Here is a 25,786-nt window from a genome sequence, read left to right as displayed (position 1 = left end):
CTGAGGCTGCACTGCCTGCCGATTTACAGTTTTCACCTGGGCTAGCCTGCATCAACTAGGAAGAGGACGATTCTCACGTCTATACTGCCTTAAAGCACTGGACTCAGGGAGCGGAGGACGCCCGAGTTCTTGCCCCTCCGACGGCTTTCCTAAGGCGGGACAATGAGCGCCTAGGGCTGCCGAGCGCGAGCTTCCTGGGCGGAGGCGCGCGTTTCCCTGCGCGCGCAGGCGCGGCCCGGTGTCGCCTAGCGACCAAGAACAACAGTGGCCCAGAGGCGCGCGCCGGCCGCGGCGGGCGCAGTTCTCCAGGTCGGAGGAGCCGCTGCTCTGAGGCATCTCCTGGCAGGTAAAGGCAGGCGTGCGGCTGCGCAGCTGCGCAGCTACTCCCGCGGTTTGGAGAGGCCCAGGGCCGAGGTCCCAGCAGAACTTGGGCAAGGAGAAGGTGCCCCGCGGGTGGGGACATCTGGGGCTACTGAGGGAACACACCTTGTAGGGGTTGTCGGTCCCTGCCCTATGCCCGCAGTATTAGACGGGGGTCGGGGTGGGTTTCATGAGCATCCCGGACGCCTTCCATTTAACAGGTGACAAAACTGAGGCCCGGAGAGGGGATCTGAGCATCTAAGAAGCCGTTACTTGACTCTCAGCAACTCAAGAAGCGAGTCCCCACTTGTTCTAGCCTTCCTCCTCCCCCTTCAAGTTTTCTCAAGAAAGATCTCCCCATTGGCAAACATTTAAGGTCGCGTAGTGTGAAAGTTCACCAAGAAGTACAAATGATTGATACATTTGTGGGGGAAAAATGTGGCTCCTCTCTAATAACCGAGAAGATGCACATTTAAAGCAGGTTTGTTTTCGTACTCAATGCCGTGAAGTTCATGCCTTTTCATCCAGTTATTTTACTTTATCTTAAAGAAGCAGTTGCGGAATGTGGATGAATATTCTATGGCTAAGGATGTTCATTGTAGCCTTATCCGTGATTTCAGGAAATTGGAAACAAATGCTCAACAATAGGGGACTGTCTAGATAAATAGTGGACTTTACAGTATTATTTTAAATGACATGATATCCTGATTCATTGGAGATGATTGGAGCAATATATGGAGACTGAGCTCCCATGAACTTGTCCATTAGTTTAAGAATATAGTAGGAAAATGGTTCCAGGAAGGGAAGTTGAGAATAGGGGCTAGAAATCCAAGTGGGATGGTAAAATCACTATAGAAAACACACAGAAAAGGAACTATATTGAAATAGTGCTGATCTCCCTGAGTTTTTTCCTGAGTGATATTTTTTTTTTTAATCTGATGTGCCCTTCCTTGTTTTCCAAGTTTTCTGTAATGAAATGTATTACCTCTATAAGTGGACAGTAGACACAGAGCTATACGCTTAAATATGATTAAAATGGTAAGTTTTATGGTATGTTTATTTTAGCACAATAAAAAAACATCATTGGGCAGGTGGTAAAAGAGTCAAGGAAAGTAGGTTTGCTTCAAACAGTCAAAGGTATTTATTTTCTTAAGTTGACATCTCTGAAGCTTTAAAGGAAAACACATTTTTAAAGAATAAAATAATATGAGGTAATTTGGTTGTATCATGTTGCTTTTAAGTGAAATGTTGAATTTACAAAGTTAAGAAAAAAAAACACCTTAGGGTTATCTTTGAGGCTCATTGCCCCTGGTTCTTTGTCAGTTGTATACTTTCTCTCCCATTAACTATTATGCTCAATTTGGCAATAGAAACACAAACCAAATGCTTCTTACTTCACGGTATTGCCTAGGATCAGCTCCATTGCTACAATCCTGTGTTAAGGATGTTCCAACCTCTGTACTCTTCAATATGCAATTATTCAAAGCCACTATCCTGAAATGGGAAAAATAAGTTTCCGAGTGAAAATCAGATGACCTACAGTAACTTTGTGTAGGTGTAATTCAGTTCCTTCTCAAACGTTATTCATAAGCAGTTCTTAAGTAAATCAAAGGCTGCTGTATCTTGGAATTGGTTGCAAAGAGCTTTGAAATTTCTTTCTCCTAGAGATTAGTCATAGGATAGATTTTCATTTGTTTAGAATAGTTTCTATGCATCTGCTTGGAATATTATAGACACAAAGTCTAGGGTCTGTGCTTTTTAAGTATCTATGAAAGATGTTTGAATTTTGAAAAAATAATGCCTCTACAATCTGAAAAGAAAATTGAAAAATGAATGTTAAATGTTTTTTATTAATATTAAATTACGTTTGAAAACAATTTTCTCATTTTGTAAGAATTTCCAGGTGTAAAAACTGCTGAATAATTTCAAATGCTTAATTTCAAAACTTTTTATGATGAAAATTGTATTTAATGGAGAATGTGGGTACATTTTAATGTTGAATATATTGGATATAATGTGAGGTAGTGCATCACAGCATAAACTTGCCCAGGCCCTCAAAGATCTTGAAATTTATGTGACCTGAAATTAGGGCCCTGAATGTCTGTCCGAAGTCCCTAGGAGTTTCTATGAACATGTGGCTTTTTAAAATATGTGATAAATTCTGGTCAGTGTCTCTAATGCTAGGAGTTGCATTTGTGCCTTGACATACTATCTGAACTACTAACCCTGATGTAGGTTCTCTGCAAGGATTTTCAACTTCCCAGAATTTCTCTGGAAACTATAGTCATTTCCTCAAGACTAGTTTATAGCATTTGAGATTTCGCAAATACCAAGCATAAACTCTCGTTGGAGAAAATTCAAGAGATTTCTGGGGTTATTCTAACAGTCACCAACATCTTGGAAAGATCTCTGTACCCAGGTGGAGTTACTCCTCTGTGGTGTATCAACTATGAGTACCAATGCTTTGACATTTTTCCTGCACACGCATTTTTCCTGCACATTTTTCCATACAAAGGCAGGTGGGAAAGGGTCTTGCAAGCAATAACTCCAATTTCCCCAGAATACATCTCTTTAGATTCTCAATTACTTTTTTAAATGAGCTATGGATTATATTAGAGAAAACTTTTGGTTATCTGGGAAAATGACACAAATGTTAGTTTGGAGTTGGTTATGTCTTGGGTATCATTCATAAAATCATACTCCCAGGAAAAACAGTTAATGATTTTTATAAATATCAAATGCCTATTATGTACCAGACACTGTCGGGTTAGATCAGTGCAGAAAGCAGACAAAATCCATCCCTTTGTGGCAAAACATTCTTGGAGATCTCAAAAGTAACTTGGATTTAGTCTCCCAAGCCCTCCATAAGTGAGCTGTAAGCATGGTAAACTGTTTCCTGTTATGTAAGTAAAAGTTATGTCACTAATGTATTCTCTTTCTTACGAGCTGTAAGCCAGACTAATGCTCAACAATGTTATCAATAAGTTCCTTAAAATTTGAGGATTTGAAAAGGAATGTAGGTAATATATTTGTACGTGTACAATAATTTCTACAAGTACTGCATAGTCTCTTTTTAGGTAAAATCAAAATAAGGAAATGAATCTCCTTCTAAGGGCATAGGTAACTGAGAGATTTGTACATCGTATATACGATGTACAAATGACAATTTTTTTTTTAAGTGGGCTCTACACGGGATCTGAACTCACAACCCTGAGATCAAGACCTGAGCTGAGATCAAGAGTCAGATGCTTAATCGACTGACCTGCCCAGGTGCCCCTTTACAAATGACACTTTTAACTATTTATTGCATCTTTTTCCAGAATGGGTAAAAAGATAAAGAAGGAAGCAGAACCTCCTCCTAAGGATGTGGTAAGTTTCTAATTTGAATATTATAATAGCACATTAACAACCAGTTTTAAAAATAAATTGTTCAAACAGTTTGGCACATACCAGTATATACATGAGTACACAGTGGCAGAAGTCCAAAGTCTGACTAATGATAAGATTAGTTAGAGAAATCTAACATTATATAAACAACATTTACAATGTTGTCATTACATAATTAGCACAATTAGAGAGTAATTATTAGCTTTTCCAGTATGTGGATGGCATGTTTATAAGCCTAGTTAATGAACAAATAGTTTTGGTTTGTTCTTTTAAATATTTTAAATTTATATTTGCCTGTCTGTCATTAATGTTAATCATCCAAGTGAATTTTCAAAATTAACTAGAGTTTATGCTATAGCTACTAGATAGGTATATAAGGCTGTCTGAAGACAACCACTTGGACATCAGGAGTCTTGTATTTTCCAGTTCTATGGAGAGAAAAGTGTGGGTTCATCTTCTCTTTCTAGTCCAAATATTTGAGTAATGCATTGCCTACAACACAAAACCCTGTCTCTCTTTTAAAAGCATGGTTTTATCTTATTTCTTTAGAGTTTATGAACTACCAAAAGATTGTGTTAAAAATAGAAAATGAACTTGGACAGTTTTCAGTTTAGAAACTTATTTTGAAACAGACATTTGGTGTAATTTTCTTCAAATGAAATGCAAATTAAAAAAATGCTTAGAGTCAGTCAATAGACTCATAGGATTTTATAGTTTGAAGGAGGCTGAGCTTAGTGCAGTATCTTCCCAACACCACTGGAACTGTGTGGTTACAAATGTGAGCTGTGTCCCAGCTCTGCCTCTCATGAGCTGTGTTATTTGGCACAGTTGCCAAATGTGGCTGAGTTATTTCAGTTTAAAAAAAAATCTTCAATGCAAATTGTAATGTCCAATTCATTTTGGTTGTTGTATGAATTAAAATGAAATAAAACACATCAAGTTTTCAGTACCTGGCACACAGTTAACACTGGTAAATAAGACCTATTATTATGAGACTCCTTTAGACTCTGACACACACACACACACACACACACACACACACACACACACACACACACGCACGCACCCTTATTTAACTTCTTATGTATGATCCTTCAGTACAGTTGGGAATAAAGACTGCAGAAACATCTGTCTGCCCAGGTCTAGGAAAGCTTTGCAGAGATAGATGATTATTGTGGTTCATGATGCATTTTCATCATTCTAGTTGCTCTCCCTTTGGACATACTCCTAAAACATTCCAAAATCTCTCTCTTTTTTTTTCCCCATTGCATTCTAAGTTTGCATTACTACTTTTCATTGCAAAGTAGCATTTTTTAAAAAATTTTATTTTTTTAAAGATTTTATTTATCTATCTATCTATCAGAAGGGGAGAGAGAGAGTGAGCATACAGGTGGATGGAAAGAATCTCAAGCAGACTCCCTGCTAAATGAGGCTCCCAACAGGGGCTCCATCCCAGGACCCTGAGATCATGACCTGAGCCTAAATCAAGAGTTGGACACTTAACCGACTGAGCTACCCAGGTGCCCCAAGATTTTATTTTTACGTAATCTCTACACCCAACATGGGGCTCAAGCTCACAACCCCAAGATCAAGAGTTACATACTCCATGGACTGAGCCAGCCAGATGCTCCACACAATAACGTTATTGACATCTTATTACTGGAAAGTGGACTAAGGAAGATAGAACTTGCCGACAAAGACTGTCTAATTACAATTGGGATGAAGGGACTACTAAGCAATAGATATATTTGTCTAATACACTTTCTATAATTTTGCAACATCTTGCTTGCATTGTCCTCTGTACTCCAGGCCTCACAGGACACAATCAAGGACTTGAGAAACAGTTTTAATCCTAGTGTTACCAGAAATCTAGCAGTTCACAACAGGCTTAGGGACAGCCAAAGCATGTGTAATGGCCAGTGTCAAAGAAATAACTGCCTATGTTTTCTTCTGGGAGTTGTATGGTTTCAGGTCTCATATTTAGGTCTTTAATCCACTTGAGTTTATTTTTGTGTATGGTGTAAGACAGTGGTCCAGTTTCATTCTTTTTCATGTGGCTGTCCAGTTTTCCCTACACCATTTGTTGAAGAGACCGCCTTTTCCCTGTTCTATATTCTTACCTCCTCTATTCTGTTCCATTGATCTATGTGTCTTATTTTTGTGCCAGTACCGTACTGTTTTGATGACTACAGCTTTGTAGTACATCTTGAAATGTGGGATTGTTATAACTCCAGCTCTGTTCTTCTTTCTCAAGATTGCTTTGGCTATTTGGGATATTTTGTGGTTCCATACATATTTTAGTATTATTTGTTCTAGTTCTGTGAAAAATGTTGTTGGTATTTTGATAGGGATTGCATCAAGTATCCCTCCATAGATGAATGGATAGAGAAGATGTGGCATTTATATGTGCAATGGAGTATTACTCAGCTATACAAAGAATGTGATCTTGCTGTTTGCAACAACATGGAAGGATCTAGAGGGTATAATGCTAAATGGAGTAAGTCAGACAAAGAAAGACAAATGCCTAATGATTTCAGTCATACATGGAATTTAAGAAAAAACCAAATGAACAAACAAAACAAGAGACAAACAAAAAAAACATACTTTAAATTCAGAGAACAAACTGGTGGTTGCCAGAGGGGAGGTAGGTGGGCTATGGATGAGATAAAGGGGATTAAAGAGTACACTTATCTTAATGAGAACTGAGAAATGTATAGAATTGTTGAATCATTATATTGTATACCTGAAACTAATATAACACTGTATGTTAATTATACTTTAAAAAATATAGAGTGAGACCAAAAAAAAAAAAAAGAAAAAGGCATGCTACAGTTACCGGTGGTCCTTGACTATTACCTTTCCTCAAGGTCCTTCCATTCTCCCCCTACTCTGACTTTTTGTTAATAAAGCTGATAGATTAGTGTGAAAGTATGTAACCACTTTCTATCTTACAAATTCAAATACTTCAAAACAGTATGCCACAATTTAAACTATCTGAACTTGGAATTTTTTCCAAGGTGTACCTCTTCAAAGTCTACAAAAGTTTTCTTGTACAAATTTTAAAGGAAAACCAAATTTAAAAGATGGATATACAACCGCTTAAGAAAATAAACTTTCCTGTGTCAACTAATAACAACTTCCTTATAGAGTTCCTCAAAACATTATTTCCAAAGATTTGTATTTTTATTAGTCTTTCATCTACTATTTAAAATGGGTTATGGGGACAGAAAGAAGAACGTTCAGTTATATGGTCAAAACAAAAGCTCCCTTTGCTTTTCTTAATTTTCTCATTGTCAAAGCATACATTTAATATATGCCTATATGGTTTATTGACCTCCATTCCTTCTCATGAAAGTGACCACTAGCTAAGAAGATGCTTGGATGTGGGGAAGATATAGCTTGAACGAGCAGTGCAACTATATTCTGCCTCTCCACATCATTTCTTTCTTTTTTTTTTTAATATTATGTTATGTTAATCACCATACATTACATCATTAGTTTTTGATGTAGTGTTCCATGATTCATTGTTGCGTATAACACCCAGTGCTCCATGCAGAACGTGCCCTCTTTAATACCCATCACCAGGTTAACCCATCCCCCCACTCTCCTCCCCTCTAGAACCCTCAGTTTGTTTCTCAGAGTCCATAGTCTCTCATGGTTCATCTCCCCCTCCGATTTCCCCCCCGTTCATTCTTCCCCTCCTGTATCATCATCATCATCATCATCATCATCTTCTTCTTTTTTAACATATAATGTATTATTTGTTTCAGAGGTACAGGTCTGTGATTCAACAGTCTTACACAATTCACAGCGCTCACCATAGCACATACCCTCCCCAATGTCTATCATTTCTATGTCTGGCTGAAAGGTTGTTTGTGATGCTTTAAATAAAAAGCAAACTTTCTGTGGAGTGATTGCATAAGAGAGTTACTAGCAAATGACCTTAATAGACAATATTTAATATAAGGCAAGATATTCAGTGACTAAGAATATAGGCTCTGAGTTATACTACCAGAAACTGAATCCTTACTCCATCATCCACCATTTATGATCTGGGGCAAAGTTCCCAACCTCTGTACACTCCAGGGAGGATGAACTGATATCCACTTTGTAACTATTCACAGCAGTGAGGCAAGGTTAGATAAATATAAGATGCTTAGAACCGTGCTTGGCACTAGGTAAGAACTTAGTAAAAGTTGTTATTTTGAATGATGTGGTTGAGGGTGCTCTTCATCACTCTATAAAACTTTAGAATTTTTATGAATTGTCAAAGGAGGCAGGGAGATCAACTGTGGAAGACCAGATGGCCACTGAAGTTCCTGGTGGCCTGGGGTGTGGCTGACATGATTCACGGTCAGGTCTTCAAGTTTATGAGCATGGAATGTTTATTTTCTTAATATTTCAGAGGAAATCGCATTTCAGTGGATAAATCCACAGCATCTAAACTCATAAGGGACTATGGTTCTGGAATCTCAGTAAGTATCAAGTTACCTGAAGATTTATGTTAATGGGTCAGCACCTTCTCTTCGTGGTTCAGTGCATCTGGGGGAGCTGAGCTCCATGAGTATTGAGTCAGAGCAACAGGCACTAGCAGAACCTGCTCCCTCACCTGGGCAACCAAACCCAGTTCCTTGCAGGAGTGGGATGTCTCCAGGGTCTTGTTTCTCCAGGATGCTTTCATCAACCTCAGAATGCAACCCTTGACGCTCTGTCACCTACTGCCAAAACGGACTTATTTCAGAAATGAAGCTTCATGGGAATTTATTTTTCTGTCTTTCGTTCTCATCACAGATAAACAAAATGTAATGACTTAATAAAAATTAGTATAAATTAATAAACATACACAAAACTGTATAAACAATTATCAGCTTGCTTACCTGGCTCTAAACCTTTATTTTAATTCAGGTCATAAAGAAGACTAGAGACCATTTTAGCTGTTTTCATTTTAATTTTTACACTTTTTAGCAGATTTTAACTGATGTCTAGATGTTCTCTACTAAAAGTTTGTACTAGAGTGGTAGTCTGCTTCCTTCTGTTTATCTGTCTCTCTTTTCCTGTGTAATTGGTTCCTTGTGATCTGAGACCACTGACGTAGTAAACACATTCCAATCGACATCAAAAAAGCCTTTTATTTGCCCTTATTAGCACCATAAAAATCACTAAACTGTCATGATTTATATACTTTCACTGAGTTCAACTTTATAATTTTGTATTCTTTCAGAACTGTGCTAATGCAGTAGTCACTAGCCACATGTGGTTATTTGAATTTATAATAATTAAAGTAAAATCAATCAAAATCAACAACTAAAAATTAAATGAAAAATTCAGTTCCTCAGTCACATTACACTCCAAGTGCTCAAATGCCCCACATGGCTTGTGACTACTGTATTGGATGATGAAGAATCAGAACATTTCCATCATTGAAATTCTACTGGGCAGCACTATTCTAAACAATCTTGTTTCCTTAACAGAGATATAAAGTCTATGGCTTCTCTAATTGACTGAGCTTAAAATTTAAAGTTTAGCCAAAATCCTTCCCCTTTATTTCACTCTTTCTATAAATAACTTTTGTTCATCATTTATTTTGTATAGAGTGTGAAATTATAATTTCACAACCAGCTTGTTGGTGACTGTGAGTTCCTCACAGGAAAGCAGATGGGATATGTAATTACAGCACAGTATTATTTATTTAGTTGTGTGGCATTCTGTTATAGCTATCATTTTTTTCTCAGCACCTTTTTAAATAAAAAATTACTATAATGCTGTAGGCTCTGTAGGAGAAACAAATGTCATGCCAAGTTTCTCCGCTCTCTGCCAAATATTGGTATTTCTCCTCCTTTAACAACTCTTTAGATTGTAACTCTCACAGTTTGAATCTTCCCTTTAAGCTTCTTGTACCCCATATCACCGCTTTCTTAATGATGACCAGAAGACATGGCAAAATACTGAAGTGTTTTCTCAACGATTAAAGAAGGACTAAAGATATTTATGATAGTTTTAGTTTAAATATATTTTCATGTACTCCTTTGACAATTGTAGTAATTGTGTCATGACATATCCTTGTTTTAACATGGCATATTTATTCACATGTTTATAAAGTCAGCTTTAAAGATATTGAAATACCAGAATAGCAAATATTCTAGTTGGGGGAAACAGTCACTTAACAAATAATAATATAATTCAGATAGCAATAAGATCAATGAGGAAAAATAAAGTAGGTTGTAAGGATGGAGAGTGATCAGGCTACTTTAAATAAAATCCATGTCAGGGCAAGCTTTCCCAGTGGGTCACATTTAAGAAAGACAAATGGAATGAGGAATTATGCTATGCAAATATCTGGAGAGAGCACCCCAGCCAGAGAATAATAACTAAGGCTTACTTAGTGTGTGTGAGGAATGCCAAGAAAGTTGGTATGGCTGGAAATTAGAAAGCAAGGGAATAGGAGGTAGGTGCCAAAAGTAGTGGGATGGTGGTGATTATGTAGGGCCTTTTCAGCTATATTTTTTTTCTAATGTGCAAAAGGGGAATCCAGTGGAAGGTTACAAGTAGAGGATTAGCAACATCTCATTTATATTTAAAACAAAACGCATAAGATCACTCTAGCTACAATGTGAAAGAAAAGTGAAAACTGGAAAACCAATTTGGAGGCTATTACAGAGGAGCCATAAACTATGCAGCTAGGCCCAGATAGTAACTATGGAGAAGGCAAGAAGTGGCCATAATGGGGATCCATGTTGAGGGTAGAGTTGACGGGATTTGCTGATGGATTGCACGTGGGGTGTGAGAAGAAGAGGAGTTGCGAGATGTTTCAAAGTTTTTGGCTTGAACAACTGAGTAAATGATGGTAAACATACTGAAGAAGACACATACACTAAAGAAACAATGTATTAAGTGCTATTATAGGGAAGTTCAGAGGAATATAGCTGTGGAAAAAAAAAGCAAAATAAAACAACCCCCCCAAACAACAACAACAAGAAAAAACAAAGATTTTCAATACCCAAACTACCATGAATAAAAAGCAATAAAAAATTTATCCAGAAAGCTGGAGGCCTGATAATTAAAGTAAGCCCTAAGCTTCTACAGTTTCAAGTATTGTTTATTATTTTAATTCTCTAGAAATGAAATAAAAATGTCAAGAAGTGATAGGTGACATGTGATCACTGATGATGGTCTTAGAACTATTTTGGTGAACCTGATGAGGATGAAAGTCAGTTTAGGGGCGCCTGGGTGGCTCAGTTGTTAAGTGTCTGCCTTCGGCTCGGGTCATGATCCCAGGGTCCTGGGATCGAGTGCTGCATCAGACTCCTTGATCAGGGGGAAGCCTGCTTCTCCCTCTTTCACTCCCCTTGCTTGTATTCCTTCTCTCGCTGTGTCTCTCTCTGTCAAATAAATAAATAAAATCTTAAAAAAAAAAGTCAGTTTAGAGATGTTCAGCAGGAAGTATGAGAGGGAGAAAATGGAGAAAAATCAATAGTTCATAAAATTTTTGACTGAAAGGGAAGGAGAGATAGGATAGCATCTGGAAGGTGATTAACATCTAGGGAAAAATTATTTTTGTTTTAAAATAAGAGCGTTTTGAGAAGCCAGAGTTTAGAGAAGCTAAGGTGGCTGGAATTTGCAGGGCTGCCAGAGAGGAGGGAAATACATAGAAAAATAGCTCCAGAAATTTTGTTAATAGTCCCCTTGATTCTTTGAAGTCTAAGCTGCACAGGGTGAAACTCATGCTCATGACAAAGAACAGGCACGAACAACTCTCAGAGAGATGTAAGCTGCATAATTTTTAGACTCATACAGGTCTGGAAGACATTCTGGTTTTGATCCAAAAGATTGGAGAGATCTTATTGAACATCTGGGGTATTAAATAGAGCCCCCAGCAAGGTCATGCCTTAGTAGTAGTATGGCTAATCCAGCCCTAGAGCAAAGGCTTCCCCAGACCTGCTGTAATAAGGCTTTAAAGCAGGCCTTAAATAGATCAAGCTGAACCATAAATAAAACAACTGTCTAGCAGAACAAAATTCAACATCCTTTAAGAGAAACCCCCCCAAAAGAATCCAGACACTCACCAACATAATTTTCACAATGTTTAGTTGCCAATAAAAATTATTATATATGCAAAGAAATATGTGACCCATAATCAGAAGAAAACTCAGTTGATAAGCCAATTGAGGAGATAAAATTGGATACTAAAAAGAAGACTGGAAAAAGGAACCAGGGGCCAAATCAGAAAAAGAGAAAACAACTAAGAGGATGGCCCATTAAAACCCAATCATATCTGTAACTATATTAAATGTAAATGATTTAATACTCCAATTAAAAGTGAGAGACTGTCAAACTGAATAAAAAAAACAAGATCCAAACTATAAGCTGTCTACAAGAAATCTCCTTTCAATATAAAGATATGGCTAGGTTAAAAGTAAAAATATGGAAAAAGATACACTGAAATAATCATAAGAAAGATGGAGTGCCTATATTAATACTAGATGAATTATATTACAGGGCAAATAATATTACCAGAGAAAAAGAGATACATATCTTCTTAATGAAAAGATTCATTTGTAAGAGGAAAAATGGTCCTAAATGTTGTTCACCTAATAACACTTGTTTAAAATACATGGAGAGGGGCACCTGGGTGGCTCAGTCGTTAAGCGTCTGCCTTCAGCTCAGGTCATGATCCCAGGGTCCTGGGATCGAGCCCTGCATCAGGCTCCCTGCTCGGCAGGAAGCCTGCTTCTCCCTCTCCCACTCCCCTTGCTTGTGTTCCCTCTCTCGCTGTCTCTCTCTCTGTCAAATAAATAAATAAAATCTTTAAAAAAAATACATGGAGAAAAAAGATATCATTTGCCATTAGCATCAAAAATAATGAAATATTTAGAGATAAGTTTAACAAAATAAATGCAATGCTTATATGCTGAAAACTATAAAACATTGCTGAGACAAAGAAGACAAATAAATGAAGAGGTATCTATTGTTGGATACAGATACATTGCTGGTGGGAACACAAGATAGTAAAACTACTTTGGAAAAAAAAATATTTTTTTGTAAAGTTAAACATTCACTACCAGAGCAAGCCAGAAATTCTACTCCTAGGTATTTACTCAAGAGAAATGAAAGCACATATCTACAAGAAGACTTATATGAAAATGCTCATTGCAGCTTTATTCATAATGGTCCCAAATGGAAACAACCCAAAGGTCCATCAGCTAATTGAATGGATAAACAAATTGTGTTGTATTCATACAATGAGATATCACTCATCAGTAAAAAGGAATGAATCACTGATACATGGAACAATCTGAATGAATCTCATAAGCATTCTGCCAAATGAAAGGAGCCATACATAAAGGGTACTGATGTAATAATTTCGTATTAAACAAAGTTAATCTATAGTGAAAGGAGGCAGATCAGTGGTTGCCTAGAGTGATTATGGGAAAGGGAATCAACTGCAGAGAGGTGGGAGCAAATATTTTGGGGTAATGGAAAGTTCCACATATCATTGGCTATACATACATATACATTTATTAAAACTCATCATAGGTGCATTTTACTGAATCTAAATTGGCCCTCTGTAAAGTGGACTCAAACTAAGTAATGGGAATAATTTAATTGTTAGGAGGAAGGTGACTACTCAAGAGAAAAAAGGGATAATTAATAGTATGACATAATGGGGAATATGTATGTTCTATGAGAGTGGGGGACTTGGTTATCTTGTTTAATGTGCTCTTCTCAGTATAATGCACTTAATAGGAGTTGAATGAGTGTTTATTGAATGAATGAGTGAATTAAAGATGAATGGGTTAAAAATCCAAAGCACACATTAGATATTGGGCTGAGATAGTAGAAGAAACATTTTCTTTAATATAATAGAAGAGTATGTGCAGAGGCTCTTGTGAATATGTGAGGCTCTTGTGAATTTGTTGATCATGAATTTACAGTAATCCTAATTTTCCCTGTAGTTTAACATTCTCTTAGAATGCTCGGATGCTTGAGCACAAATATAAAGAAAGAAATTTCTAGTGTCTGTTCATGGTTTGGGTATTTTAAATTGATTTGATGAGGGGCGCCTGGGTGGCTTAGTTGGTTAAGCAGCTGCCTTCGGCTCAGGTCATGATCCCAGGTTCCTGGGATCGAGCCCCACATCGGGCTCTTTCCTCCGCGGAGAGCCTGCTTCTCTCTCTAACTCTGCCTGCTGCTCTGCCTACTTGTGTTCTCTCTCTCTCTCTGTCAAATAAATAAATAAAATCTTAAAAAAAAAATTGATTTGATGAGAAGACAGAAGGACACAAAGGTTTATTTAGGGTTTGGCAGGAGTGTTATTAAGATAATAGATCATGAAATCTAAGCAAGATAAGAAGTAAAGTGAAGAGACGAGAGAGCTGAAGTGGAAATAGAGGGAGTGAATGGGGTGGGGACCCCAATGAGGAGGAGGAGGAAGAATAGCTGTAGCAGGAGTAGCTGAACAGTGAAGCTTTATCTTCCACCATTTGCTTGATGGCTACCAAGAAATCCTCAAAGACTGAACATTGTGGGCGGTACAGGAAACCTCTCTGTGAGGAAGCAAAGAAAAATTGATGGAGTATCAAGCATGATGGCAGAAGACAAAGCTGAGAAATAGATGGACGTATTGAGTCAGAGTCAGTAGAAGGGACATAAGAGAATTTTTAAAGTGTTGAGAAGGCTTCTGTTTCTGGCTAGGATGCAGTAGTAGTAATATAGAGCAATAGAGCATTTCTTCCACTGCAACAACCATGCAAAGCAGATTGACTTAAAAATATAATCTAAGAGCTATAGAAAGGCAAATTAAAAAAACTGAAAATACCAAGGATTGGTGAGGATGTGGGACAACTGGAACTCTTATTTATAACTAGTGGGAATATAAATTGATAAAATTGTTCAACAGTATGCGTGAAAGGTAAATACGTATCTAGCCTATGACTCATCAAATCCATGCCTCGGTATGTGCCCAAGGGAAATGAAGACACATATCCACAAAAAGACATGTGCAAGAATAGTCATTGCAGCTTTGTTCATGATTGCCTCCAACTGAAAGAATCCAAACATTCATACAACAGAATAATATACAGCTATAAAAAGTATGACTTAGTACAAAAATGTGAATGAATCTCAGAGATGTGCTGTGCTAAACAAGGCAGAGGTAAAAGTCATGTTCTATGATTCTCTTTATATATAAATTATATATATATTTGATATGTTATAGAATATATATTATATATAAATATACATATATATTCTCTATATAAAGTTTAAGAACAGGAAAAACTAATTTATGATTTTAAAAGTCACATAACGATGATCTTTCTGGGGATTTTTTGGAGGGGGAAGGAGCGTCAGGAGGTGATAGAAATGTTCTATATCTTAGATCTGAATTTGTATTCTGTAAGATCAAGTGGAAGAAATATGCACCAATATACAAAAAACAGAGTAGATTTTGCTTTTTAACTCAATCTGACAATCTTAATTAATGAAATCTACTGGCCCTATAGATGTTTATTTTGGCCATTGATAGATTTGATTTTATTCCTATCATTTTATTTTAAGTTTAAGGTTTATTTTAAGTTTAAGATGTTTCTTTGCTATATTTTCATGTTGTGTCTCTTTTGTACTTCCCTTTTTCTAAATTGAGCAACTTTCATTTGTTACCCTTTCCTTTTGATAATTTGGAACTTCTACTACTTATCTGTAGTCTATTAAACACATATTTAAGCCTGCTTTTTATATCAATGTAAAAAATAAGTTATAACTGGGCAATAATCTCTTTCTGTTTACCAAAACAATCCTGTTTCCTTTACATGAGCTTTGTTGAAAAATTTCTAGAATTTTAATTCCAAGTCATTTTTAATTTTTTTCTCATAATGTGTCATCTTTACCTCAGAAATCCTTAAGAATTACATTGTGATTCACAACATCACTATCATTCAGCTTAACTATATATTTTATTGTATTTATTGATCTACTACTATTGTTTTTATATTTTGTCTTCCTCAGTTTGGGCTGGAGCATTTGCCAAGTAATTTGTTTAAATATATAGTTAATATACTTGTTGACTTTATGAGTGCCTGATGGTTTTCAAGCCTCAATCCCCAAATAGTTTCAGAAGTCCTCCCTTAAAATTTCTGTGGATTTCTGGGCCATTGTGCTCTTCTGATCGGTGTTGAAGCCAGTGTCTTTGCCATTGCTCTGGGCTCTGCTAGAGGGGCCATATTTTCTCACTGGTTCACGTCACTGGAAAACCACAAGTGCCACAAGCTTGGTGCATGTGGCAGACTTTTTTTTTTTAAGATTTTTTAATTTATTTATGAGCAAGAGAGAGAGCACAAGCAGGGAGAGTGGCTGAGGGAGAGGGAGAAGCAGACTCTCGTTGATCAGGGAGCCTGATTACAGGGCTTGATCCCAAAACCCTGAGATCATGACCTGTTGAAGGCAGACACTTAACCGACTGCGCCACCAGGCACCCCTGGCAGACTTTTAATGAAGTTTTATCTCCCCAGAAAGAGTCCAAGAGGCTTGAGAACAAACACTATGACTTTTGTAACTCTTAGAGTTTCTAGTATAGAGTAAGACATACACAAACAACAGCTTTAATTTGGATGTTAGATAATGCTGTCCTGAAATCCAACAGTCATTTCCCCTGCAAGGGGGATTTTTATCCCAGCTGTGCCCTTTTAGGTCATTGCTTACTGCTCTCTTCTCTGTCTTCACTCTCCCAACCTCACACAATTATGCTTCCTTACTTAGAGTAATCTGTCCCTCCATTCTCAGCCTGGAACTGAACACCAATTTTAATTATATCCCCAGACACAATAAGATGTCCATTTAGGAAGGGCCAACACAAAGAGCCAGCTAAAACTTTGAAATTCATTTTTTTTCCTTTAACATAAGCAGAACACCCTCCTTCACCAGTCTCTTGGAAATGGAAGAAAAATGGTGTAATAATTTGTTTTCACCTTGACAAAAGAAAACCCATAGGAGCCGTGAATTTGTTATTGTGCATTTCGCCTACCCATGAATTCTCAAGATCTCATAACACAATAGAGATCTTCCTAGAGCTATACACTTTTTCTTTACACCGTATTACCATTTTACCATTACCATAAAATCTGTTTCAGGTTTTATCCAATTTTACATTTTGTTATATGCAGTTTTCTATTGTTTTTTAGTTATTTCACATATGTAATTTCTGCTTTCTCAGAAAGAATAGTGATTAGAAGCAAGTACTGATTATTAGGACTGTCAGGGCATCTAATATATACAAGTACTCAAGGATTCTTGTGTATCAACTAAGAATTATGCTAGTATATGTTATTTAATGATCATCTATTATGTGCCAGACAATGTGCTAAGTGCATTACATATATGATCTCTAATACTCTCCTTGATCCTTCAGGAAGAATAGGTATCATTATATACATTATACAGGAAAGGAAAACTGAAATTCTAGCAGCTTAAGTAACTTGTTTGATTCCACATGGCTAAGTTGAGAGACTAGGTCTGTCAGATTCCAGAATGCTTTGCTCTTCCTGCCATTACTCCAGGAATTCCAAAGCCACCAACACTGGCAACTATCTATCAGTGATGTTTTTTAAATAAAAACTTTACAATGCACTTCGTGGGCAGTGACTACATCCTTTTAGCATGATTATGTTCTCTTTGAGTTTCTAGACACCATTCATTTTTTATGTGTTTTTTAAAGCTCATATGTCAACCTGACATTTTTTTCTCTCTACATTTCAGTTTGATCCATTAACGATTGAAAGCAAAAAAGCAGCAACTGTGGTGTTAATGCTTAATTCTCCAGAAGAAGAAATTTTGGCTAAAGCATGTGAAGCCATTTATAGATTTGCTTTAAAAGGTTTGGTTTTTTCAGTTTATTTTTCTATTTCATTAGTTTCTTAAAATATTTACTATGTAAAGGGCCCTTTCTCCCTAGTCTTTAATTCACTTCTTGTCAGATGAATTCTTTCAGACAACCAGAATATCATTTAATGCATTACCTGAAACTAATATATCTCCCTAAGTGCCTATCTTAATCTTGAGGAGTAATTTAGTCACTGCATAGAATAGTCATGTTGAAAGTTTTATTGTTGTTTAAAAAATTGTAAGTCACAGGAGCTGCAAGACCTCCCAGTGGTCAAAGCTGGAACAATTTGAGCAAGAAAATAAAGTAGTATTGGATTATAACCCAAAGTATAAATAAATGTTTATAAGCCTATACTGATGTAAAAAAAATACTTGAATAAATAAATAAATGGGAGAGAAAATACAAATCTCCCATGCAGAAGAATTCCAAATAATTTATGTACTCTGACCTGAAGGAGGCAGAATATAACTTTTCACTCTTTAGGTATGGGCTTTGCATAGTGACTTCTTTTCAAAGATTACAATATGGAAACAGGGAAAAAAGAGTAGGTTTATAGTAGAGAAACCTGACAAACACTATTCAGTCAGGTGATCAAAATCAGCATCAACAGTGATAAGTCATAGTGATAATATGTGAACTTGACATGATGTAATGAAAATGGCACTTCTGTTATTTTTCCCCAAAACTTATAACCCTGAAATCAGACAAGTTCCAAGTCAGGGACGTTCTAGACGTACTAGATATAGTACGTCTAACCAGTACTCCTCAAAACTGTCACAGCTATCAAAAACAAGAAGAGTCTGAGAAACTCTCAGCCAAGAGGAGTTGAGGATATATGACTAAATGTCACAGGGGACCCTGGATAGGATCCTGGAACAGAGAAGGAACATTAGGCTAAAAGTAAGGAAATCTCAATAAACATGGATGTTAATTAATAGTAACATATTAATATTGGTTTATTAATTGTAACAAATGTACCCACTAATGCAAAATGTTAATAACAGGGGAAAATGGGTATGGGATATGTGGTAACTGTACTATCCTTGCAATTTTTCTGTAAAACTAAAACTGTTATAAAAAATAGAGTTTATTAAAACACTATACATGGTACAAGTTAGGTTCTCTTGCAAGGTTTATTCATAGAGGGTTTACAAACATAAATGACAATTATATTTTAGTTCATTCCAAGTGGTGGATAAAAGTAGACTTTTATTATACTGTATAACATTTTAATTGAGAATACTTGAAGAGTTTAGTACAACTTGGTATCTTTAACAAAACCTTTTAAACTAAGAAGGGAGCAATTTGATATTTAAGGAAATGATACTTTAAACATTGTTTTGGGACTTGTATGAGAAAACAACAAATCACTCAAATAGCAAATGGTGAAATACTCACCTTGCTATATCACTCTAGTCATCATTGGGAATCCAGATAAAAACCAGAATCGTTGCTTCTGGCAGGTATGGTTCATGAGTAATTGTGTAGAATTCTGGGCCAGATATCAGGGAGACATTGGATCATGCAGTTATGGCAACATGAGTCTCACTCAGCCATACAGAGTTATCAAATGCCATCTTTTTTATATGACATGAGGTAAAGAAATAGATAGGCATATATTTTATGTGAAGTCAATACAGAAATTACTGTAAGTCTGGTATTTTATACTAGCAGTATTTTCTGACTGTGTTTTTAAGATAAATGATAGGACGTTGCCTTTTGGCCATGATGGACCAAGGGGTCAAATTTACTTTCCTGATTGAAACAACTAAGAAAACAAAAATCTATGAAATAACAGTGGGCAAAACACTGGATATTAGGCAATGAAGGACAGTGACCATTGAGAGATAGGAAATGAGGGAAATAAAATCTATGATTACCCCAGCTTATTGATTTCAGAGAATTTGCAGGCCACATCACAGGAAGGGGTAACTTGTACAGAGCTTGGTGGACTCTGAGTTGAGAAGACAGATCTCAGAGATCAGGGAGACAAAGGCAGCAAGAGTTTTCAGTAACAGAGAGGAAAGAGTTTCACGGAAAGAGAACTCAGGAGATAGGCAAAGGGTCCGACTCAAGTGTTCAGCTGAGTACTGATAAGGAGGTATATATATGGGAACTACTTGAAGTCAGACAAAGCACTTAACATGATCAGAGTTAACAGTGCCTGATGCTCACACAGGGCCACAAATAGTGCCTGTTTCTATCAGCCAGACTAGAAAATCTCAATATTCATGGAGAATTGTGTAGAATACACAGAAGGGTCTTGCTTCAATGGTTAGAAATAATTAGCCCTTGATCGAGCTCTGTTCGAGTACTACCTAATAAATATTTTAAAAAGCAAGACCTAAAGTGATCAAATTGTTTCCAGATAATTGTGTCCCAAAACAAATTTGAAGAATACAAAAATAACCATTTACCAACTAGGTAAAATTCACAATGTCTGGCATCCAATAAAAAATTACCAGGCATGAAAAGAAGCAGGAAAATATAACTCCTAATGAGGATATAAAATCATCAGTAAATAAAAACTGACACAATGTATGTGTAATTAGAGTCTTTGAAAAAGAAGAGAGAGGGACAGAAAAAGTATTAGGAGAAATGATAGCTCTGAATTTCCCCAATTTGACGAAAACTCTAAGCTTCCAGATCCAAGATGCTCGTAAAAACCCAAGCACAATGAATATGAAGAAAATTACACCAAGGTACAACAAAATCAAATTGTTTGAAAAGAGTAATAAAGAAAAAATCTTAAAAAGAAGCCAGGGGGAAAAGCACATTACATTCAGAGGAACAAAAATAAGGATGACTGTAGATTTATCATCACAAATGATGCAAGCAAGAAGTCAGTGGAGTAGCATCTTTAAAATACTGAAAGAAAAATAAAAACTTTAAACCTAGAATTTTATTCCCAGCAAAAATATCTTTCAACAACATAAGTGAGATAATGTCTCTTTCAGACATTCAAAAGCTGAAGTAGTTTATTGCAAGCAGACCCACACTACTAATTATAGTAAAGTAGGTCCTTCAGGAAGAAGGAAAATGATACCAGATGGAAATGTGGATCTACACAAAATAATAAAGATAGAACATTAGAAATGGTAACAGAAAGTTTTTTTCTCATTATTTAAATCACTGAAGAATCAAATTGGTTATCTTAAACAAAAATAGTAATCATTTACTGTGCAGAAGCACTTGTAAAAATAAGATATATGACAACAACAGAACCAAGGTAGAAAGCAGAAAAATGGAAGTATATACTATTGTAAGGTTCTTGCACTATATGTGAAGTGCTCTATCCCAACTTAAAAGTAGACTGTGATAAGGATGTATACTACAGACTTTAATACAACCACTAAAATAACAAAGAGTAATATCAAATAAGCCAACAAAGGAAATGAAATGGAATTATAAAAATAATATTCAATTCATACAAAGAAGGCAGAAATGAAAAAAAGGAAAACAAAGAATAATGAGACACACAAAAAACAAATAACAAGATGGTAGACTCAAACCTAATGTTGTCAATAATCCAACTAAATGTAAATGGGCTGAGTACTCAATTAACAAGGAGATAGTTTTATAGTCTATAAAAATCAAGACCAAACTACATGCTGCATCCAATAAATGCACTTAGAATATAATGACACAAATATCTTGAAAGTAAAAGGATAAAAAACGATATATTAGCACTAATCAAAAGAAAGCTGGACGGGTGCCTTGGGTGGCTCAGATGGTTAAGCGTCTGCCTTTGCTCCGGTCATGATCCCAGGATCCTGGGATCGTGCCCCACGTTGGGCTCCTGGCTCAGTGGGCAGCCTGCTTCTCCCTCTCCCTCTCCCTCTCCCTCTGCTCATGCTCTCTCTCGCTCTCTCTCTCTCTGTATCTCTGTGTCTCAAATGGATAAATAAAATCTTTAAAAAAAAAAAAAAAAAGAAAGCCGGAGTGGCTATACTAATATCAGAATAATAAAGGAGTAGTATCAGATAAAAAACCTCATTTTATAATAATAAAAGAGTCAATTAATCAAGAAGCTATGAAAAATAAAATAAGATGAAAACAGAGAGGGAGGCAAACCATAAGAGATTCTTAACTATAGGAAACAAACTGAGGGTTGCTGGAGGGAAGGTGGGTGGGGGGAGGGGGTAATTGGGTGATGGGCATTAAGGAGGACACTTGATGTAATGAGCACTGGGTGTTATATGCAACTGATGAATCGCGAATTCTACCCTTGAAACTAATATTACAGTATGTGTTAAATAACTGGATATAAATAAAAGAAAAAAAGAAGCTATGAAAAAACCTATAATGTCAGAGCTTCAAAATACATGAAGTTAGAAAGCAGGGAGAAATAAACATCCACAATTATAGCTGAGGACTTTAATAACCTTCTGTTAATAAAAGAAAGAAAAAATGAATAGCAAATCTGTAAGAATATAAAAGATTTGAACAGCAATAAAAATGAATTTAACCTAATTGATATTTATAGAACACTCCAAGCAGAATAACATTCTTTTCAAATGCAAACAGGACATTTATCAAAATAGGTGATATTCTGAGCCATAATACAAGCCTTAATAAATTTATTTTAAAAGAATTCCGATCATATAAAATATATGTCATACCACAATAGAATTAAATTGAAAATCACTTAACACAAAGGACTCTGGACAATCATTAAGTAGAAAGTAAACTACACACTTATAAATAATCTGTCAGTGAAAGAATTCAAAAGGAAAATCCAAATTGAAAATGAAAACATAACATATAAAAATTTGTGGGTTGCTACCAAAAGAGTATTTGGGTTAGCCAAAAGTTTCTTAGATATGACACTAAAACATAATCCATAAGAGGACAATTGATTGGATTTTATCAAATTTACCCTAAACACACACCTCACCAAAAAAGATACACAGATGGCAAATAAGCACGTGAAAAGACATCATATATTATCAGGAAATTGCAAATTAAAGCAATAATGAAATATCACTACATACCTATTAGAATGGCTAAAATTCTAAACACTGACAACATAAGATGCTGGTGAAGATGTGGAACAACAGGGACTCTCACTCATTGCTGGTGGGAGTCCAAAATAGTACAGGTACTTTGGAAGATGATTTGGTAGTTTCTTAGAAAGCTAAACATAATCTTATACATTTCTCAAAACCTATAGAATTGTACAGCACATATAGTGAACCATAATGTAGATTATCAACTCTAGTTAATAGTAATGTGTCAATATTGGTTCATCAATTGTAACAAATGTACCACACTAATGCATGATGTTAATAATAAGAGAAACGGGGGAGGGAAGGGGGATAGAGTATATGAGAACTCTGTATTGTTCGTTCATTTTTTTAAAAAGACATTTATTTGAGAGAGAGAGAGCATGAGCAGAGGTGGGGGGGAAGGGCAGAGGGAGAGAGCCCAGAGCCCAACACAATACTGGATCCCAGGACCCTGAATGACCTAAATCCATAGTCAGCTGCTTAACGGACTGAACCACCCAGGCACCCCTGTTTATTTTTTAATAAACTTGAAACTGCTCAAAAAAAGTCTAGTAATTTTTTTAAAAGATACTCCATAGACCACAAGAAAATTTTTGTTAATCATATATCTGATAAAAGATTTGTGTCCAGAATATATAAAGAACCCTCAGAACTCAATAATAAAACAAACCAAATTTAAAAATACATACAAGCAAGAGATTTGAACAGACTTTACCAAAGAGATATATGGATGGCATAAGCATACCTTTTGCTCACCATCATTAGTTGTGAGGGAAATGCAAATTAAAACCATGATGAAATACTACTTCACACCCTCTAAGATTACTATGATCAGAAAGATGGACAGATGTGTTGGCTAGGATGGGGAAAAATTGGAACTTTTGCATCCACTTTGGAACAGTTCGGCAGTTTCTCGAAAAGTTAAATGTACACCAAACATATATGATCCAGCCAAATCATGATATATCCATATAATGGAATAGTAAATAACAATAAATAGGATGGGCGCCTGGGTGGCTCAGTTGGTTAAGCGACTGCCTTCGGCTCAGGTCATGATTCTGGAGTCCCTGGATCGAGTCCCGCGTCGGGCTTCCTGCTCAGCAGGGAGTCTGCTTCTCCCTCTGACCCTCTGACCCTCTTCCCTCTTGTGATTTCTATCTCTCATTCTCTCTCTCTCTCTCAAATAAATAAATAAAATCTTTAAAAAAAAAAACAATAAATAGGATGAACTATGATACATGCTACAACGTGAATTAATCTCAAAATAATTAGACTGAGTGAGAAAACCAGGCAATAACGAATTCATACTGCATGATTATATAAAGTTCTGGGAAATGCAAAATAATGTATAGTAATAGGAGGAAGAGATCACAAAGTGTCAAAAGGGCACTTTTGGGGGTGTTAGATATGTTCTTCATGGTGGCATTTGGTTTCATGGGTGTTAAACACATGTCAAAACTTATCAAGTCATTTTCTTTAAATATGTACAGTCTATTGTATGTCATCTCATTAAAGCTGTTAAAAAAGAATAAAAATAGATGTAAAAGATGACACAGGTTGTTAATTTTGCAAATCCTCTTCTGATCATAAAGTTATAATATATAGCATTATTTAAAAAAGAAGAAATATGTTTTAATGAAGAAATAATTCAAGTTAATAAAAGTAATCAAAGCCTCAGAATGAAAATTTAAAGGAACTTTCAATTTTTATAACAATCTGATAATTAAAATATGTTTTTACTTAAGCATTAGTATCTTAAATTAAGTTTCATTTGACAAATGTTTTCATCTAAGAAATTAAGTTTTAAATTTCCATAAAATACAAATATTGGAAGATTTGAAAAGAAGTTTGTAAGAGTCAACAGTGCATATTTCAACATATTCTTACCAGGTGACAGATTTGATCATTTAGATACAGGGCAATTCCATGGGCTCTACGAAGCTATAGTCTGTGTCTTATCAGAATGTGGACCTATAACTTAAAATATAAAATACTCTAATTTTATGAGAAAACTAAGGCAAGAAAAGTTAAAATGACTTTATTATACTCTCAAATTAATTTTGAAAGTGAAAGTGAAAATGTATTTTCATTGCCTGTGAAATTGAAAAGCTGAAATTAATCAGGACCTAAACATTATTCCTGACTTTGTAGAATGCTATCCTGCTCATCAAGATATGGACAAACTGCTTCTACAGTTAAGCAGGACTCTGGCCTTATCTGGCCTTCTGGTTCTGTTCTGGGGCTTCTTGCCACAGCTAAGGAGTCCCGAGTGACCCCGGCGTCTCCCCTCTGTGCACATACCTTCATGCTAGCTGCAGGCACATCTTGCCTGATAAAATAGGAACTGTAACCCCATTGGGTGAAAGATGAACCCCCTGAACTCACCCCACCATCCCACTTTAACTCAAAGTGGGGACTGTGTATGTTAATTAAGTCTTGTGATTAATTATGCCAATCCATGACTAGCACTATGCTAGGCACTGAGGATATGAGAGAACAGAACGGAAAGGGTGTCTGTCCTCATGGAAAATTCAGTTAGAGTGGAACAGGCAAAGTGTTCAAGGAGATCGCCAAGTGGTATGAAGAAGGTAGACTAAAGAAGGATAAGAAAGGCTTGGATGTAGTGATAACATTACATAGGGTGGTCAGGGGAGACCCTTCTGAGCAGGTGCAGGGTGAACTAAGAACCGAATGACAAGAGGAAGCCAGCTTTGTCAACAGCAGGAGGAAGGAGAGCAACTTTTGCCCAGGCTACCTGTGCTCTAAAGTTTATTCCGAGAGAAATATATGTGGAAGCAAAGAGGAATGTGAAAGGCAAATGGCAAATAAGAAATTAAAATGACACAAGGAAGAGTTTTGATGAGATTGATGCCGTGCATGATTTTATTTTACCTGTGACATCAGGTGAAGAAAATAAAGCTACCCTCCTTGAACTTGGAGCTGTGGAACCCTTAACTAAACTGCTCACCCATGAAGACAAAATTGTAAGAAGAAATGCCACTATGATATTTGGAATCCTGGCTTCTAACAGTAAGTGTCAACTTTTTAAAATAGTCTAATAATCTCACATAATACATTATCTTTTTAAAATTTAATTTTGAGGGATTTGTTTGAATTTTATTTGAACTGACTTTAATGTTAACAAAAAGTTAAA

General features: G+C 36.2%; 1 protein-coding gene across 8 annotated transcripts in view; it reads left to right on the top strand.

Annotated features, from left to right (window-relative positions):
* The first annotated feature begins 267 nt into the window (after positions 1 to 267).
* ARMC3 (armadillo repeat containing 3) overlaps positions 268 to 25,786 on the top strand; it is a 92,452-nt gene continuing 66,933 nt past the window's right edge. For 5 of the 8 annotated variants that reach the window (XM_027595699.2, XM_027595697.2, XM_027595695.2 and 2 more), the window contains exons 1-4: positions 268 to 346; positions 3,681 to 3,729; positions 17,497 to 17,614; positions 25,537 to 25,662. In XM_027595699.2, the coding sequence (XP_027451500.1) occupies positions 3,682 to 3,729; positions 17,497 to 17,614; positions 25,537 to 25,662 (292 nt within the window). In that variant the 5' untranslated portion in view covers positions 268 to 346; position 3,681. Of the gene's footprint in view, positions 347 to 581; positions 842 to 3,680; positions 3,730 to 17,496; positions 17,615 to 25,536; positions 25,663 to 25,786 lie in introns of those variants that run through there. The other 3 variants (XM_027595696.2, XM_027595700.2, XM_027595703.2) reach the window with 3 other exon arrangements.

The sequence above is a fragment of the Zalophus californianus genome, chromosome 9 (assembly GCF_009762305.2).
Source record: "Zalophus californianus isolate mZalCal1 chromosome 9, mZalCal1.pri.v2, whole genome shotgun sequence".
Taxonomy (NCBI): domain Eukaryota; kingdom Metazoa; phylum Chordata; class Mammalia; order Carnivora; family Otariidae; genus Zalophus; species Zalophus californianus.
Note: the sequence above shows the minus strand (reverse complement) of the source record. Positions and strands in the feature narration are given on the sequence as shown.